The sequence below is a fragment of the Girardinichthys multiradiatus genome, chromosome 8, assembly GCF_021462225.1.
Source record: "Girardinichthys multiradiatus isolate DD_20200921_A chromosome 8, DD_fGirMul_XY1, whole genome shotgun sequence".
In the NCBI taxonomy this organism is placed as follows: domain Eukaryota; kingdom Metazoa; phylum Chordata; class Actinopteri; order Cyprinodontiformes; family Goodeidae; genus Girardinichthys; species Girardinichthys multiradiatus.
The window spans coordinates 39,540,146-39,560,451 of NC_061801.1; the positions used below are offsets into that span (position 1 = coordinate 39,540,146).

Sequence of the window (20,306 nt, forward strand, 5' to 3'; positions counted from 1 at the left end):
GGAAATACATGCATCCTGAGTCAATACTTTGCAGAATCACCTTCCACTGTTGTTCCAGTTGCAGGTTTTTTGGGACATGTCTCTACCAGCTCTGTACATCTACAGAATGAAAGCTGATTTTTCTTTCAAAAAGCTCAAGTACAGTCAGATTGAATGAAAAGCATCTTTAAATATCACATTTTAAGTCTACTTCTAGATGCATCTCTTCTCCAACTAGTTACCAGGTCTCTGCAGAGCTAAAGGACATGCTAATGGAGGAGGTCAGACATTTGGATTCAGGTGTGATGGAGAGGAAACACATCTAAACGTTGTAGGACAGCTAGGATGAATTTAGCTCCAGCTATCTTCCCATCATCTCTGACCAGCTTCCCTGTCCCTGCTGAAGAAAAGCATCGCCACAGCATGATGCTGCCACCACCACATGGCACAATGAGGATGGTGTGTTTGGGGTGTTTTGTTTCTGCTACATAATTTTGGTCTCATCTGAGCAGAGCACCTTCTCCCACATGTTTGCTGTGTCCTCTATGTGACTTGTGGAAAACCTTAAACTGGAGCTTTCTTTTCACTTCTTGCTGCTCTTCCATTAAGGCCAGATTTGTGGCGTGCACGACGAACAGTTGTGATATCAACAGATTCTGCCACCTGAGCACAGCTCCTCGAGTTACCATGAGCCTCTTAGAGGCTTCCCTGGTAAAAGCTCACCTCTCTCGACCTGTTAGTTTAGGTGGACGGCCATGTCTTGATAGGCTGGCGGTTGTCAGAACAAATATCTGGATTTTATTTAGGCGTGTCAGAGTAAAGGGGGGTAAATACACATTTTCATACTGTTTGTACATATCCTTCCACAGTTGTGCATAACTTGCTCTGTCACATGAAATCCCAATGAAAGACATTGAAGTTTGTAATGTGACAAACTGTGGATAGAATAAAAGCAACTGGTATTATTTAATCAGCTGAACTGGATAACATGCTATTAAATCAGGGTATAGGACCAAATTGTACAGGAATAAACATGATTGATTTCTGAATTTAGAGAAAACTGGATTCTAGATAACTGGATATGAATCTGACCTGTTTGACTAGAACCTAACCAAATTTACTGAATGGAAAAAACACAGAAAAATTTGACAAAACAGAAAATTTATTCATGTTCACATCCTAAAAACGTCCAGTTTGGACTTGAACTTCTGTTAAAACGAGGCACAGATCCTGCAAAGGCTTTGGGTTAGAAGGACTTCTGACACAAACCCTCCGGTGATATTTCAGGGCTTCCAAGAGCAGCCGGAATCATCTTTCTGCCTGTTCCAGGACTGCTGTGCAGCACATGGATCAAATTCAGTGACCCTTTAACCTCGCTCTATCTCCATCTCTCTCCTACCTCCCACCCTGCGGTCCTGCTGCGGTAACACAACACTGACCGGTGCCCGTTCCTATGGCAACCGTTCCCCCGAGAGATTCCCAGCATCTTCAGCAACCGCGACTCCTGAGCACAGACGTACGCAGCGTTTTAGAAGCCAGTTCTAGTAAAACAAGGTGGAGATTCACCTTTCTTCCCATCAGCAGGTCTAACTATAGCCAGATGAGGGGCACAAGGGAATTTGGAGGCTGGGAGGCAGAAACCAGAAGATAAGTAACATACTGGGTCTCTGTGTCACCCTGACGCCTGTTTTCTGTGCTGCAAAAATGAATCAGGGCTTGGTGGAAGAGGCTGAAAGCAGCTACATCATCGAAAAACAAACCAGTAACAGGAGCAAATGTGGACAATTTTTTTTTTTTTTAAGTTCCCCCTACAGAAATAAAACAAATGGATGCCAGGAAGTGCTCTGAAAGGCAGTGTCCACGTTCAAAGGACAGAAATTCAACAATGACTTAAAGAATAAAACAAACAGAAAAAGGCTTTGATAATCTAAGCATCCATGTAGACCGGAAGCTTCTTCAGAGTTCTATATGTGCATTAAAATACCACTTGAGGATCCCACTTCATAGTTTCAGATTGAGCTTTCCAGAGCTCGGAGTCCTTTTAGATTAATTTCTAAGTATAAATATAATTTTTCACAATGAATTGACAGCAGATATATCTGCAGAAGACAAACTTTTACAATGGGAACTAGAAAAAAACAGAAAAGAGGGAGTGAGGGAGGGAGGGATGCATAAACATTTACATTAAACAGCTGACTGAGCTGTTGTTTGAAGCTGATTCATGCTTCATGTAAAAATATTAATTAGCCGATTTCCTTCCAAAAAACACGAAATCAACTCTGATTGGTCGATCTGACGGAGCCCCTCCCATCACTACATTGCTAATCTGTTTGATGTGTAGACTGCAAAGAAAAAGTTGAGTAGATGCAAAGTTCATCAAACTCCTCAGGATGAAAATATGTGATGAACATCTGACACACTGTGAGATATCCCACACATGTCCATTCATTAAGCACTGAAGGAGCCAAGGAGAACATTGAGGACCATGTGTGAGGATTAGGAGAATTAGACAGGATGCTTTATCATCCAAGCTGTAGCTTAAACCGGGACCAACAAGCCCAAAAACAAAGCGACTGCATCCTTATTAACATCTCCGCACCTTCAAGTGGATGGGATCAATCAGCATCTTTAGAATAATAACAGAACTTGTAACAAACTCTACAAGATATTTCTTCATTTCCACTATAAAAAATAACCTTGAGAAAATTACATCAGAGCGGAGAACTTACGGGAGCTGACTGTGTCCACATACTGAGGCAAGTATGGAGCCCAGGCATCGATGGTGTCCTTACGTCCTGACTGTCCAATCCTTCTCAACTCTGCCAGGAGAAGAGCCTGTGCTGCTTCACGTACCTAACAAATACAACACAAAATCCAGGTGAAAAGGTTTGCATATAAGGACAACATTTAGTCATTTATTCTAGGAAAATTATGTTACGTACAGAGAAGGAAGCAGTCAGTAGCTGCTGATTAAATACATCTCTATAAAAGCAGGGTTTCCCAGCATTTGACCCAGAAAGTCCCAAGTTAGACAGAAATAACAAAAAAGTCCATCTCAGACTCTACAGGTCATAGCTAGCAGGTTAAAGGTTAAAGTTCATTACAGGACCAGTTAGAGGACGACTGAACTAGAGTTTCATCTGGGTGCAGCAGTGGTGCAGGAGTTAAGCTCGTGACCCATATATGGAGTCCTTAGACCTCGAGGCGGCAGCATATTAGCTCCTCATACCAACTATCAAGCAAAGTAGAGGTGGGGTGGTGATGTGGGCTTGTTATGCAGCCACAGGAGCTGGGCACCATGCTGTCTTTGAGTGGACAATGAACTCCTCTGTAGACCAAAGAGTTCTGGAGTCAGATGTTAGACCATCTGTCCAACCTCTAAAGCTTGGACCACGGCAGTCAATCTACAACAGAATGACTGAAAAAAAAAGCTGAATCAAGGTGCTGCAATGGCCTAGTCAAAGTCCAGCCCACAACCTGACAGAAATGCTGTGGTTGGACCTTTAGGAAGCTAAGCAGAAAACAATTCTCTGCAAACCTCAATGAAGTTCAAGCAATGCAGGAAATCCATCAGATTGTTGCGTACCTCCAGACATCGGTCTTGCCATCTTCTCGCCAACATCTCCAGCAGAGGAGGTCTGAACTTGTCCAGGCCGAGGAGATCCGGCAGCATCACGCAGTGCATTGCCGCCAGCTGGCTCCACCCTGGACACAAAGACAGCAAATATCAGCAAAGACGGGAAGAAGGACAACTGAACTAAGAGTCTCCTTCATGCTTATACACAAACATCACTGCTGCTACATGAAAACACAGGTTTCCACAGAACCATCTGAGCACTGACACATCCCAGCAGGAATTTTACCGTGTAGGTTTCAGACCAGAACAAATGAAATGGGTCTCCTACATTTACCATAACGGGGTTTACTATAGCAGCAGTGATGTTCTCACACAGACTCCGACTTATGTTGTTTCCTTATGAATTCACTGAAAACAGGTCAACAAATAATGGGATTGTTATCACCAACACCTTGGTTAGAGCAAACTCCTAATATCTGCTAACCAGAGTGTGTTTGGTGGTGTTAGAAACAAGAAAACAACAACAGATATACATCAAGTAGAGGTAAACAACACATAACTCAGTATGACACCTTGGTAACAATGAATTTAAATTTACAGATGGAGAAAGTGAAAAAACCTGGTGGGTTTTTCTCCAGAAACCACACAGATGTGACCCGGTAACTGACAAGAGAAAACATTTTAAAATGTCTCTGTATCGCTTCACATCTGGCTGCATCAGTCTGAGACAAAACATTCATATTTTAGACCAAAATATGTACCAAGCTTTTCATCTCGGAGACAGGAACAGACTAAAACATCTGCCGATACCTCGTCCACATATATCAGCTCAATATATGGTTTCAATAGGTGTGGGATGGAAGAAGAATGGCTTTAAAGCAGGAAAGAAATTTCATGGAAAATTTCTTTGCCGGTTTCCATCTTTAAACTTACCTTTTCCGAGAAAATAAACAGAGAAAACTAAAAATATTAGAACAGTTCTGAAATAAATACTGGGCCAAAAATGCCACAATCTAACAAATCCAGAATTTCTCAAAAACATCTTTATATATGTGATAGCTTAAATCAAACTGTTATAACCATTTTATATCATTTAAAAAAATTTGTATTTTTATGTAAAATGTCAATAGTTTGAATAATAAAATAAATATGCGGGTAATTAAAACCTATATTCTAAAATCACATAATATTTTGGGAATTCATTTTATTATGTCATGTTTCCAGTGATACAGTCCATTATGAAATTATTTTAACTGAATTACAGCCAAAATGTTTTCAAATTTGTATAGACACTTTCCATATTATTTGATTATGTACTTTATAAATATTGGAAACATTAAAATAATTCTAGAAGTATGTTTATTTTATGTCATTTAAATTTTATTTAAAATATCACATCTATATGAATATTTATTGAACATTTTCGGATTTATTGAATTATGGCACTTTTGACCCTTGACATTGAGAGATTGACTGATTTATTCTCAATTTAATCCACTGATGTTTCAGAAATATTTTTATTTTATTTTTACCTAAAAAACATTTGCTTGAATTTTTCTTAAAAACAGACCTTTAAAACCAGTTTTAAATTTCAAGACACCATGGTCCACCGTGGTGAGATTTAATCTCAGATAAGTTTTATCAGTCAATCTCTAATTAAAGAATCCGATTCACTGCCCTGCAGAAACATGAAATGTTGAAAAGGTTATAAAAACAAAATAAAGTTTTGAACTTTATGCAGAAAAAGCAAACTGACGCTCAGGAAGATATTAGCCTGTTTGGCCAAATGTCTAAATAGGAAGATCTGCTGGCGTTATTTTCAAAACATTGAATACAAATAGGTTTAATCAGCCAATAAGGTGTAGTTCGGTAGGTATAAAGAGATTAATGAACTATTATTGGTTATTGTTGCTAAACAGGGACATTAGTGTAGTGGTGGCTGAAGGTTATTACGCCTGAGCAACAACCTTCAACAAGCAGCAGCAAAACCAGTAAGATTGTTTTTTTCTGTGGATCTCATATTGTTATATAAATATAAATGTTATATAAAAAATCTACGACAAAACTGAATCTCTATGTGTTGATCCTGATTATGTACAAGCTAGCTACAGCACTGCAGTAGAGCTAGCTGGCACAGGAACTTAGAAAAGTAGCTGCTGTAAAATCACATGATCCATAGCTTAAAATGTTTTAGGAAACCTTAATTTGTTACGTGAATTTTGCAATGTGCCATAGATAATCACTGTTAAGGGCCCAGAAATGTTCACCCAGCTAAAGGTATCTCCTCCATCTCCAAACATTTTCTATTCTTATGGTTATTTATTGTTAAATTTGATTCTAAATTCACCACATCTTGTCGAGCTCAGACCTTACAGGAACAATCAAATGTATCTAGAACAAAAAGTTTATCTCCATAAAATAGCCAAAGTTTCTTCTTTTTGCGATTTTTCTTTATCGTTAGTTTTGAAAATGTTACACTCCATAAAATCTTTAATGAAGATTTTGCTGTAAACCGTTTTTGTGGGTTGTGATCATAGGTCTGACTAGGGAGGAAAATGGGAAGCTGCATTAGCAATCTTTCATGTTGTGTGAAATATATATATATATATATATATATATATATATATATATATATATATATATATATATATATATATATATATGTTAGACACAAGGGGCCAGGTTCGTATCCCACAGATTGCCACTCCGGGTCCCTAAGCAAGACCCTTAGCCCCAGAATGCTCCCCGGGCGCCGCACAATGGCAGCCCACTGCTCCTTATAAGGGATGGGTTAAATGCAGAGGACAAATTTTGTTGTAATGTACATGTGCAATGACCAATAAAGATGATAAAAAAAAATAAATATATATATATATTTGAGGGAGTTATGAGCAGTAATCCCAAAATATTTTAAAACCTGTCACGAAATTGTTGACATAGTCTGTGATGTGTAATTCTAACATTAATTTCATCTAATTTAACAGTGGCCATATAACACTTTTTAATTGCAAGTCCAATCATTTCTCTCATTTGTTGCGACCATAAGAGGCCGACAAAGACTGTTGTTTCTGCGGGGCAGTGGTTGTTTTTCTCTTCTATTGAATATTGCAGTTGATGTTAATAGCTTCAGGATATAGTTGTAGGTACAGACTAAGAATGAGTCTGTGTGCATGCTTGCTGTTCCCATCATTAATAAATATTCTAACCAACTGTTTTTGCCACGTTAGCTGGAAATTAAAGTTCAAGAAGCTTTAAAAAGGTACTTTATGGCCCCAAATACAAACCACAAGCCTTTAATAAAGATGCAAGCACATTCGTAGCATAAATAAAAGGGGCTGTGAGCCTCAATAATAAAAGCCAACATCCTGAAGGAACACTGGGAAGAAAAAGTTTGACATCAGAAAGATCCCCACAGGAAGTTAAAATGTTCATCCCCCAAAAGTTCATTTACAGTCAAACCTGAAAAAATTAAAAAGATTCAAACCATATACAATCTCAGGAGAACTGGTGGTGAAAATGACGGCAAGTTCAAATGTTGCTGAGCCCTGGGGTATTTTATCTCTTGCATTTTTGGATTGGATTGTGTCGTAGTTTTAAGAGACATGACTGAAATAGCAAGCATACAAACAGCACAGAGAGACTGAAACATCAGGACTGAGAAAAACAAGGAAGGACTCAACAACACTGCAAACAAGAGGACCAACAGAACAAAATATCAGGACAATTGTCAGTGCACTCTCAAACCCATCAGTTGTACTGTTATATTTAGCTCTAAAGTCAAAATATTGACAGACGACACGATTCTTTTTGTTGCCAAACTTAGATTAAATGTATAAGTTGATAATATGAAGATTTATACCATGTGGATTTTTATTTGATTAGACTGTACTAAATACAATCCCACTATGGAAGAAGCGGTAGAAAATGATTGACATGACTAGACTGTACTAAATACATTCTTCTGAGGATTTTGTGAAGTTTGCAGTGTATTTCAACAACTGTGCAAAAGTCTTGAGTCATGAATAACGTCTTTTCATTATGTTTCCAAGGAGTCAAGAGTTTTCTGAAATCTTTTAAAGTGATTTCATCAAAGGGTTTTCAGGCTTTTGAAAGGTATTTCTAAGTTGTTGGTTTTTCTTTTTTTTTACTTTGGCTGCTTTGCTAATTCTTTGGGTGGTCTAATGCAAACGCATACCTCGGATTTGACCGTTCACCAAAAAATGCAAACGCATACCTCGGATTTGACCGTTCACCAAAAAATGCAAACGCATACCTCGGATTTGACCGTTCACCAAAAAATGCAAACGCATACCTCGGATTTGACCGTTCACCAAAAAATGCAAACGCATACCTCGGATTTGACCGTTCACCAAAAAATGCAAACGCATACCTCGGATTTGACCGTTCACCAAAAAAGAGCTCACCTGTTTTAGATCATTACCTACCAGAAATTGTCACAAGGACCAAGTATGCCCACGTCTAGAGACTTCCTGCACATTTTGAACCTCAGCAGTTTTTTAGTCCATCTAAACCTGAGGCTGGGTACTGCAGTCAATGGGACTGGACAGTTAGTTTGACCTTATTATTCGTTGAAAAATAAATAAATCCAAGATGCCTCAGTGGAATTGCCTAAATTAAATCTTATGCTTTATTGGGTATTAATCAACATAGTGTGGAGGTTTTCTGATAACAGTTTGGTTATTTTATAGTATTTTAAAAGATGTAGAAGTGATCTGCAATGTGACTTTTATTTCATGATAAAAAAAATATAATAGAACTGGTGCAACTGGGGCAGAACTGGTGGGTAACAGTACTTTGACGGCGGAGAGCCCAGTGTAGTTATGTTATTTAGCTGATGCTCTCCGGAATAGTTTTATAAGCTTGAACACTTTCTGTAACCACATTTCCTGCTGATATATGGGTGATCTTGCCATCTCAGAGACCCGAGCTTCTCCTGGAGGGCATGTTACCAGCCGTAAACATGAACGGGACCTTTAAAGTGAGGGAGAAGTACCCAGGGTCAGTTGAAAACATGGAGCAGTACTGCTAAGCACGGCAATGTCAGTAGGGTGAATCTCAGCAGAAAAGAGGCTCCAACCACAAAATCTCCCAGTAGAACAAACCAGTAGTCTGAAACAGTAAAGAAGGATATGGAGCTCTGATTTTAGTCTCAGCAAAAGTCTCATAGTTGTCTGGAGGATCAGTATTAACCTTTTCACCTTTCACTGAAGCTTTAACAAAAACCTCCACAGTGGTCAGTAAACACTAATTAGCAACCAAAGCTGTAAACTAGTGGTTAGCCACGTGAGACAGACGAGCGCACATTGATTGATGTGAACCTTGATTTGTCATGTGACTCTATCAGCCAGCATGTCTGGTTTGCTGTCTTTGATAGACTGTTTAGAGGCTCTTCTGTGGACCTTGAGTTTGTGTCGTTAGTTTTATCCACGCGTCTGTTTGCTTTTACTGATTCTTTTGTTTAATTAATTAGAAATGAGTGGTTCTTTGTTCCACTGATTACCAGTTCTCGTTTAGCTTTGATTCTAAATAAATTGTCTTGAGAAACATACAGAACCCTGCTGTTGTTTCAGTTTGATGTAATTAATTAATAATTAAATTATTCTTCTGACTGGTTTTGATAAATTGGACTAACTTGTAAACAAACATTAAGATATACAGTATCAACATTTTTTTACTTATTTATAACTTCTCTTTGCTGCAATGGAAACAAAACGATGAAAGAATCAAGACTTTTGCACAATACTGTGAGCACTGCAAAAATAGCATCTCCAAAGGAATTTTCTGCAACTGGCACCACTTTCCACTAAACATTTTGCAGCATTTAAAATTAAAAATAAATAAAAAACTGCAGGGTGACTGCTTTGAAAGGAAACTGAGACAAACAGAGACAGGAAGACAGACTTTGTATCAATCAAAACAAGGACACAGACGACAAAGATTGGAGCAATAGTCCTGAGGTGGTGAAAAGCAAACACTGTCAGGGAAAACAAGACTGATGCAAGAAAGGAGAAATGAGGTGACTAGATTCAAAAGGGGGAGGAAAACAGAAGAACAGAGACAGGACGAGGACTTATGAAGACAAAGAACGAAGCCGAAAAGCACAGAGAGGAAAACAAACTGCAGTAAAGAGGCAGAAGTAATGGAGGTCTGGGAATCAGAAGCTCTCTGAAGACAAAGTCAGTGAAAAGGGAAAAAATGAATTCGGCCGCAACCTTTCCCTAAGCGTCACCCGTCAGATCAGTCTGTACCTTCGTTGATAGAGTGGATGTTATGAGAAGCAGGGCCGCGGCTGGGGTAACCAGGGGCTCCCTGAGGGTGGCCCCCTGGAGCCCCAAGAGCCCCAGCAGTGGCAGCAGTGCTGGCAGCTTGTAAAGAAAGACAGGGAGAGAAATAGTTGAGAAGAAAAAAACAGGTTAGAAAGATGTAAATATTTACCAGAGCAAGAGAAGAGAAAAGCTGTCAGAGGAAGAAGGAAGTCAAAGAAAAAACGTCAGGAAATGAATTAAATCAACAATCACTCAGACACTAAGTGCTTTGCGAAGCTCACATCTGAATTTATTAGTTTCAGTTAGCCACATTATTCAACCTTTACTGCCTTTACTGGAGCCCAGCTCTGATTTCCTCAGCTCTTAGCCAGGACATAATAAATAATACTCTAATTATAATCATTATTTACTCACAGCACAGTGTGCAAAAGTAATGTTACATGTAAAACTCAACATTTTACTCACTGCAGACCAGCTATTAGTTTTTAAACAAACCACCGTCAACCAAATGAATATGGCTGCTGCCCTCAGGTCCCTCATACAATACAGTCTGTCAAAATGCTGTCTCGGAAAAAATGCTTCATCAGCTTAGAGATTTTTCATTCTGTTTTTAAACAAATCTTAATATCAGACAAAAAGAACCTGAGTAAAAACAAAAAGCACTTTTTAAATGATGATTTCATTTATCAAAGGGAAAAAAGCTTCCTAATCCACCAGGTTCAATATGAAACGTAATTACCTCCTTGTTAAACATGAATTAACTCGGGTTTCTTTCATTTTGGTTCAGTTTTAAAGCAACTACCTCTGAATGGCTCAAAACGAAGAAGGTTTTGAATTGGCCCAGTTTAAGTCAACAATGAACAAACCATTCATGTAAGAAAAAACCCTCCAATGTGGCTGAATTCCAACAATTCTGCAAAGCAGAGCGGGTTAAAATTCCTCTACAGTGGTGAGGTCATATGAAATCATTTAACAGCTGCTATAAAACACATTCACACCTTTTTAAAAACATCTCAACAAAAAAGGCAAGATTGTAAAAAGGACAAAGATGATGAGTTGTGTGCAGACTGACGTCATGTACAGAAATACAAAGTTGTCTAAAAACAACAAAAAGCAGAGAAAACCGTATTTCACACCAAACACTTGGTGAAGAGATGAAAATCAGCTGTTAGTTTTACCCGCAAACCTAAACAACAAAGATCCAAAGCATTCAGATTGGACCTCTGATTCCTAACAAAGGAAAACTCTTCATGAAAGACACTGTGACGAAACATTTGGGGTCATTCAAGACAGAAGCACATGGTTGGCGTAAAAACGAACAACATCAGAGAGAGAGAGGTGGAGGACATGAATGAGGGTCACCTGAACGCCAGCACTGATTTGAATCTCAATCTCCACTTTTCCTCTACAAGAGAAAAATGTTCAGGTTTCTTTCCTCTCAGAGCTGATTTAGCTGAAGGTCCAAAGCACTGCAGGATTTATGTTCACCATTTCTGTACTTTCTGAGGTGAGGCAGGTGTTCTGACCCAAAAAGACTTCTGGAGTTTCACAGAGAACACTTGTTACGGAGAGCGGGTACCTTCACTGCGAGTGGGACCAACCTAACTTTAGTCGCAGTTTCCGAACTTCTGCCCAGAAATAAACTCGTCATTAAAATGTATGCGATTATATCATGGCACCTTACAGTCAGGTCATGACGGTCCACAAAGGAAACCAAGAGATCCTGCTCTCCATAAACACCATCCATCTTCTCCTGAGGTGTTCCCAGGCCAGGAGGGGTTCAGAGTCCTTCCAGAGAGTTTCATTTCTGCACCGCGGCCTCTTCACAGCACGACATGAATGGAAACCTCTTAAGAGATGCATCCCAGAGAGAACCTAATCACACACTTTAAGAACTTCAACTGGTCCTTAGCAGCAGCTAAACTCCAAGTTCCTCAAGACTCCTCACCTTACTGCTAAAGCAGAGCCCAGCTGCCCAACGGAGGAAGCTCCTTTCAGGAATTTAGAGCTGGAATTTTGTACTTTTGTTCATAAGTAAGGGTTGGAATGTGGACAGAGAAATAAATCCATAGATTCAACTTCCAGTTCAGCTCCTTCTTTATCATGACGGACTGGAGACTGATTTATCTCAAGGTCCATCCGTTATCCCCCAGGAAAAAGATGTCATGATACTGGAGCTTCTCCACTTAAGGAAAAGACTCCACCCCAGGTTGGAGAGAGCATTGCATCTTTTCTCCAGGGCTGCAGTCTTAGAGGAACTGAGTCTCATTCTGATGGCTTCATCCTAAGTGCTTCAGTAGAAGGCAACTGGACTTCTTCTCTTGTTTCTTCACCTCTCATCTGAAGGGCTTCTCTAGTTCTGAATATGGCTGGAAGTAACGGGCTTATACATTGTAGTCGGAACAATCAGACTAATAGAACCAATAAGGTCACTAATGGGATAATTAGTACACGTGAATCACTGACCCGACACTCTACTCCGCCCAGTGGTCGTTGCTTGATGATCCAGACATATGCCTAACGATGCCAGGTGAGATGTTTTGGTCTCATGTCCCAAGGTGGGAAACGCTGAAAAAACGCCTGGGGAGGCGGCTCAGGGCTGCAGAGATGGTGTTAGAAATGTTTGTAATTATGTGAGATTAGGTGAGCTTTTTAAAGATCAAAATCCCACAGAAAACATTTTTCTGCTCGAGACTTTATCTTACTGACGTCAACAAACGCCACAGCAGAGGGAGGATTTACTGCATGGTCCTAAACGCTGTCCTTTATGGCTGCAGCTGGATCAGGAATGGGCTGAGAATAACTGTTGTCCTTCGATGTTAATGATAACAGGACTGAATGAAGCGACTATAGATTTGTTTAATGGATAACATAGCACTTAGCAGCCACTTAGGAACACATCACTGGTTGGTCCAGCTTTTTCCTGTGTCACTCGGACCTTTGTCCCTTCATCGATAATGTTCATTTCTAGGATAACGGGACGGGTTGTTTACATCTGCAGGTGTTTGCTAAGCAGACAGACATGTTGGGGCATCTGTGAGCTGAAACTGGGCTCTATCTAGGAAGCCGAGGCGGTGCTGCTTCGGTACCAGGAGATGTGACAGATCCTGATGGCTTCGTTTATTCTCCCACTTTTCTTTCATGTTCACAAGAAAACTCAGCGGCACGACGTTCTGACACATTTCAACAAAACAAACAAGCAGACTAATAAAGATGTTTTATATGGATGGTGAAAAATCACAGAAATGTGTTTCTGACATGATTTTCTTTGTCCAAACTCATCAAATATTTAGATACGTTTATTTGATTTGTTCCTGCTCGTTTCTATTAGTTTTGTGGTTTAAACAAAAATAGTGTGGAGAAAACACTTTAAATGGTAAAGCTGATATAGAAGCAGAATACAACTGTTTTAATCTAGGTTGATATCACTGCAGGAAATAAGGAGCGGAGCTGCAGCAAATAGAGCTAAACCGCAGAAAATCTTTCAATTGTTCCCAATGAGGGAAAAACGGGATGTCATTCCTGTATCCGTGTGGACCTGATTGGAAACTCTGTGTTCCTGCTGCAGTATATCAGAGGGGCCTCCTCATTTTATTTCCATGTGAAAGGAGACGGAGCGCGAGGTTAACAGCACTCTCCCTCACAAAGCCTCTGAGGAGGAGGAGCGGGCCGAGCCGAGGTCACGGCCGGCCGTTCCCTCTGAATAGGCGTGTGGTATGAATAAGTCCACACGCTTGTCATGCTTGGCCTCAATTAAGGCGGGACAAAAGCAGCGAGGCCCCGCCTCCACCCCGCATCCTAGGGGTGCCACTTACGTGCGTATGTGTGTGTGTGTGTGTGTGGCTGAGAGCCACAGTCAGTGTGGGATGTAGCTGTGTGTGGGTGTGAAGTGGGCAGATGGTGACAGCTGGTTAAAGCATCTCCTGGAGTGAGTTTCAGCAGCTTCCCTCATCTAAATCACGTCTACGGAGCAAACTCTGCTCTCTCTGCATCCCTATTGTCTCCATTTCAACTTTAAGCGGCTGAAATAAATTAAAAACATATTTTTTTTATCCACATAGAAACTAACAGGTTCTAAAACAAGCCCACTTTAAGTGGACCGAACAGATATAAGGAATGTTTTTCAAAGCAAGGTTGTGTGGATTAGTTCTGAGCAGTCAGCATCCAACCTGCTGGAGACGTTAATCATATTAATCTTTTAATACTTCCATTTCACAACCATAAACAGACAGTTTTGTACCCGTGTACTTGAACCAATACTTAGTTTGTTTTTCAGCGCAGTTTAAATAGTTGTACGGTCAGATTCAATAAATTAGAATATGCTTTCCGATGAGGCTCATTTGTCAGATTAAAAGTAACTCTCTAAAATAACAACCTTTAAGCAGGTATGAAATATACATTTATTTAAGGCCACATTTCTGCATATATTTTTCAATGGTCTGATGTAATATTCAAATTTTAAATGTCTTTTTTTTAGCTGTGAGCAAAAAACCATAACTAACAGAAACACAGGGTTTAAAATATCAGTCTGCATGTAAATAGTTTATTATGTGTTTTACATAGTGAACTGAGTTACTGAAATAAATGAGCTTATTTAATAATATTCTAATTTATTGAATATGAATGCATATTATTATGAAAACGTTGTATTCCACCTTTTTCCATTTATTTTGGTTTGATCCCAGTTTGGACCAGAAGACCCACCTTTAAAAGCAAAATACTTCTGAGTACTACTGGTATTTCATAGTTCCTGTTGTCATAAACACATTGGATTACAGATGTTTTCACGAATGATTGATGGATGGACAGATGGACAGAGAGAGAGAGAGAGATAGAGATAGAGAGAGAGAGACAGACAGACAGACAGACAGACAGACAGACAGACAGACAGAGAGAGAGAGATAGAGAGAGAGAGAGAGAGACAGACAGACAGACAGACAGACAGACAGACAGACAGACAGACAGACAGACAGACAGACAGACAGACAGAGAGAGAGAGAGAGAGAGAGAGAGAGAGAGAGAGAGAGAGAGAGAGAGAGAGAGACAGACAGACAGACAGACAGAGAGAGAGAGAGATAGAGATAGAGAGAGAGAGACAGACAGACAGACAGACAGACAGACAGACAGACAGACAGAGAGAGAGAGAGATAGAGATAGAGATAGAGATAGAGAGAGAGAGAGAGAGAGAGAGACAGACAGACAGACAGACAGACAGACAGACAGACAGACAGACAGACAGACAGACAGACAGACAGACAGACAGACAGACAGACAGACAGACAGACAGAGAGAGAGAGAGAGAGAGAGAGAGAGAGAGAGAGAGAGAGAGAGAGAGAGAGAGAGAGAGATAGATAGATAGATAGATAGATAGATAGATAGATAGATAGATAGATAGATAGATAGATAGATAGATAGATATAGATAGATAGATAGATAGATAGATAGATAGATAGATAGATAGATAGATAGATAGATAGATAGATAGATAGATAGATAGATAGATAGATAGATAGATAGATAGATAGATAGATAGATAGATAGATAGATAGATAGATAGACATTTCCAAACTGTGAAGGAACCTTAAGAAAATGTTCATTTGAGTCAAAGTAAGTCTTTTTTTTGGCTTCAGAACCACACTGATATTTAAACAACTTGCTTCCTCTTATCCATCAGTTTGGAAATGATGTTTTCCTCCAGAAGACACAGAAGACAAACTGATGGTGTCTTCATCACATCACTGAAGAGTTTGCGTTAAAGTAAAGCTGAATGAACCTCCTCTAACTCCACCCAGCTGAGGGAGGCTCTGGCCCCATGAAGGCTCCTGAGAGCCTACACTGAGGTTAAACTGGCCCCTGAAAACATTCAGTCCTCTGTTTGACTAAACTAACTGCTTCACATGTTTGTCCTCCAGCTGAAGTTCACCAACTCCACCCTGGTGTCAGAAACTACAGAACAGCCCTTTAAAGACCTGCTGACCCAGGAAACAGCAGCAGCTCCCCCCTCTGGGATGTGTTTCTGTTCTTTAAGCCTCGGCGGGGCTTACTGCCGGTGGGCTGCATTATCAAACCTTCCCCCACCCGTCCCCCTCACCTCGCAGGGCCTCAGGGGCAACCACAGCAAGCGCCCCCTCCTTTTGTAGTTACCTTGTTTGATCTGGGCCTGTAGCGCCGGGTTGGAGGGCTGGGGGGGGGCGGCAGGCGTCCTCCGAGGAGACTCTGGGGTTCCTCCTGGTCTGGGAGGCCTGGAGGAGGATCACAAAGAGGAGGCATCAAATATTAACGTGGCAGGGAGGAGAGAGGAGGGCCAGGAGAAACACACAGACAGGAAAACTAAAAAAGAAACAAGAAGACCCAAAGCAAACAGCAGGAGGGAGGACTCTCTGCTTCGTTCTGGTTTCCTGAAACTGAGACCATGTGTTTGAGGTGTGTGTGTGTGTGTGTGTGTGTGTGTGTGTGCCTGGCTCCAGCCTATTGAATTTTGGGTGCAGTCCTCTCAGAACAGACTGGAGGCGCCGAACTTTCAGAGAGACACACAAACACTTCCAATAAAACAATCAATGAAGAGATCAATGCAGGTTGCCAGGCAACAGATCACTTCCAGCGATAAGAGAAACTTCACAGACGGGACAAAAAAACGAAGGTCTGTGGATGATCCTCAGCACGGCTTCCAGAAGATCATGTGTTTCTATTTTCCAAAAGTTAAAGGTGCGAGCAGAACTCCAAGAGTCTTTAGGAAGCCGGACCACACATCCGACCTCCGCTTGAACTTTTAATCATCTGCAGAAATACGCAGATTACAGCCATGTTATGCTTATGGTGGACGGTTGATGATACAACCACAAGCCTCAATGTGTATTATTTGACAGCTCCATCCATCTTCCCTCTCCTGTTAAAGGACAACATCCCCCGAGCATGATGCTGCCACCAACATGCTACACAGTCAGGGTGGTGTGTTCAGGGTGTTTGTTCTCTGCCACACAGAGCATTTCGTATGTTGGACACAAAGTTCAGTTTTGGTCTCATCTGAGCAGAGAACCTTTGTCCCCATGTTACGTTGTCCCCTATAAGGTTTGTGTGATGAAGGGACTTATTAAGACTTTTTTATTATTTTTTAAGCAATCTTGTCACTCATAAAGATCAGACAATAGTTGTCCTGTCAACAGATTCTCCCTCCTGAGCTGTGGATTTCTGCAGCTTTCATGGTATTGTTCTTTCTCTAATGTTCTCAGCTGGTCTCTATTTACTGATTAGGAAACCTCTAAAGGCATTTGGTTGGGTTTTATTAGAGGGTACCAGAGTAAAGAGGGGTGAATATGCTCATCATCTGTTTATTTGTAAAAACCGCTGAAAACAACGCATTGTTTTCCTTCCACTAAACTTTTACGCTCTGGTTCATTCTACTTTGTGTCCATAAAACCCAATAAACTGCATCAAAGTTTGCAGTTGAAATGGGATAAAAAGATATGAAAACTTTTTCAGGTCTCCGTAGGCCTTCTAGCACAACAGAAGCAACGTTAGTTGTAGATTTTGAACACGTTTTGTTTCCTCCCACAGAACTGTTCAGCTGCAGACAGGGAGATGGAATCGTATTAAAACAGAAGCTGAGCTCGGAACTCTCATTCTGCAGTTTCTGGACCGGCACACAGCGTCTACCTCATTATAAAAGACAGGGAAGGATCTTCTCTCCAAACCTGCACTATTGAATATTTGACAGTGTTTTGCTTTCTGGCTTTTTCATGTTCCCAATCTTAGATTTATGACGGTGGACGAACTCCTTTCTGAAAGGCTAAAGCTCACAACCTGGAGGTTTTAGTATTTTATTATGACCTCCAGCTTTGTTTTTCTACGTCTCATGATCTCTTTCTTCTCCTCATAATGATCAACATCAGGTCTGTGTTTACACTTTACAAACAACCTTCATCTTCTTCTGTTTCAGGAATGTTCATCTCCAGTTCCAGACTTAAGGGACTAATTATTACTGCTGTCTTGGAATAAAACGCTTTACCAACTATTGTTTTTTGTTAACAAAATTCAGAGTTTTCCCTGTGGAGTTTACAGGAGCACATGCAGTTTAAGTGAGAGGTTTCCATGGGCTCATCATATGATGTTTGAGTTTTTGATCATTTATTTAGAGATGGATGATATGATGAGACAACAACTGAGTGCACAAGCTCCAAATTATATGTAAAAAAATATCAGCAGGCATGAACAGCAATCTTTTACCAAGAGCTAGAGGTTCTAAGCTGTCTTAACGGGATAATAACTGGAGATTTACCCAACCTGTGAAAGTCTTTTGGAGCTACGTCTACACAGCTGCAGACTCTAACCCCATCAGTTCAAACAGTTATACACAAGAACAAGTTATCACTTTCCCGAGGTCTTGAAGAAGATCAAACCTATGATCCTCAGATGAAAGGAAACTGATTAGGATGTTTGGGAACAACCTAGAAACCATCAACACTCAAGCCTGTAATGAAGTGGAAGCTGCTGGACCACAAGTGTCACTGTCCACAGTGGAAGTAGTTTGACAACGCCATGGACTGAGAGGGAAACGACCAGGAACCAACGGCTCGGTCCAAACAAGAAACCTTCAAGCTGGACTGAAATCTGCAGCTGTCCACATGGACAAGCCAACAGACTTCTAGGGGAAAGTTTGATGGTCAGAGGAGACAAAGATTGAGCTGTTTGGCCACAATGACAAGAAGGGCTGCAGTAGTCAAGGTGAAGCTTTCAAACCTAAGAACAATGTACCGACTGGCAAGTATGGTGGTGGCAGCATCATGCTGTGGGCTGTTTGGCTGCCAGTGGAATAAAGAAAAACAAGAAGGAAAAAGAAGAAGAAAGAGGACGTCTCCAAATTCTTCGCCTCAAATCAACAGCTAAATGGTTTAAACTGGACAATGATCCCAAATACTGATCCAAACTGGTACTGAATAAACCAGGCTCGTCTGTTACCCTGCAACCCATTCTTGAAGACTCAGGGTTTTCTTTGGACTTTGGCTGTTCTCTTACTCAGTTTCAGTCCTGCACTCTGAGCATTCCCAGTGGGTTTTGATTAGGCCACTGTAACTATAATTCACTGAGGCAGAAAAAAGTTCCTCAACTCCAGGGATGAGTCAATGTTGTGTTGACCGACATTAACAAACCAATTTTAATTTGATCCTCTGTTAGCAGCAGCCTGCCACAAAGAAACAATTAGTTCCTATTTGTTTAGCTGGATCAGCACCTTCATTACTGCAGAGACATTGAGTGGATGCATAATGACTGAACAGCCTGGGAGGTAAATCACAGCCTTAGCTGAACTGCTCTCTGTGTTTCAGAACTCAATCCGTCTCCCAGCAGAGCTCTGCTTGAAGCAGGTTGATGAAATGTTGTGTTGCTGTTAGAGCAGCAAGACCTCGACTCCGTTGTTAAATCTTTCACAGCACAATGAGAGCACACACAGACTAAACAATCAGCTCAAACCTCCACACTCACACACCCCTGCAGGCCTGACGATCTTTGGGTTTATTGTGTATGGGAAGAAAGGAGCCTGTGCTTTGAACTCAGCCGATGTTCTGGCTTGTTTGGACTCTTGATTTATTTTTCAGCTGAAATCACCAATAAAGGATCAGAAGTGTGTTTATTTGAATCCAAACATGTTTCCTGAATAAAAACGTAATCTGCATTACCTGGCCGGTGCCTTCTTCATGTGTTCTCCTACGAAGGTGGCGTTGGTCATGCCCATCAGTGTGTTGGCCAGAGAGATGGCCGACAGCAGGTGCTGCGTGGTGACGGCCCTCGAAACGCCGTAAGTCCCCTTCCCCACGATGTCGGACAAAGTGAGCTTCAGACCTGTGGTCAGCGACAGCTGACGTAGCAAGGATTCCTGGGAAGTCACAAAATAATAAATAATTTTATTTAAAATTAAACAAGATCATCGGAAAGGAATCCTTCACAATTTCTTTTTTAAGAAAGACAAACTTTTCCAGAATGAAAAGTCTCAAAGTTTGGCCAACTTTTAAAAAAGAAAGAAAGAAAGAAAGAAAGAAAGAAAGAAAGAAAGAAAGAAAGAAAGAAAGAAAGAAAGAAAGAAAGAATGAAAGGATGGAAAGAAAGAAAGAAAGAAAGAAAGAAAGAATGAAAGGATGGAAAGAAAGAAAGAAAGAAAGAAAGAAAGGATGGAAAGAATGAAAGAAAGAATGAAAGAATGAAAGGATGGAAAGAAAGAAAGAAAGAAAGAAAGAAAGAAAGAAAGAAAGAATGAAAGAAAGAATGAAAGAAAGAATGAAAGAAAGAAAGAATGAAAGGATGGAAAGAAAGAAAGAAAGAAAGAAAGAAAGGATGGAAAGAATGAAAGAAAGAATGAAAGAAAGAATGAAAGAATGAAAGGATGGAAAGAAAGAAAGAAAGAAAGAAAGAAAGAAAGAATGAAAGAAAGAAAGGATGGAAAGAATGAAAGAAAGAATGAAAGAAAGAATGAA

At 40.4% G+C, this 20,306-nt stretch overlaps 1 protein-coding gene across 4 annotated transcripts in view; it reads right to left on the reverse strand.

Annotated features, from left to right (window-relative positions):
* LOC124872469 (WD repeat-containing protein 7) overlaps positions 1-20,306 on the reverse strand; it is a 137,015-nt gene that overhangs the window by 78,376 nt on the left and 38,333 nt on the right. For 2 of the 4 annotated variants that reach the window (XM_047372517.1, XM_047372514.1), the window contains 5 exons: positions 19,515-19,711; positions 15,988-16,085; positions 9,826-9,942; positions 3,566-3,684; positions 2,709-2,832 (listed from right to left, as the gene is read on the reverse strand). In XM_047372517.1, coding sequence (XP_047228473.1) covers positions 2,709-2,832; positions 3,566-3,684; positions 9,826-9,942; positions 15,988-16,085; positions 19,515-19,711 — 655 coding nt within the window. The remainder of the gene's footprint in view (positions 1-2,708; positions 2,833-3,565; positions 3,685-9,825; positions 9,943-15,987; positions 16,086-19,514; positions 19,712-20,306) is intronic. The other 2 variants (XM_047372518.1, XM_047372516.1) reach the window with 1 other exon arrangement.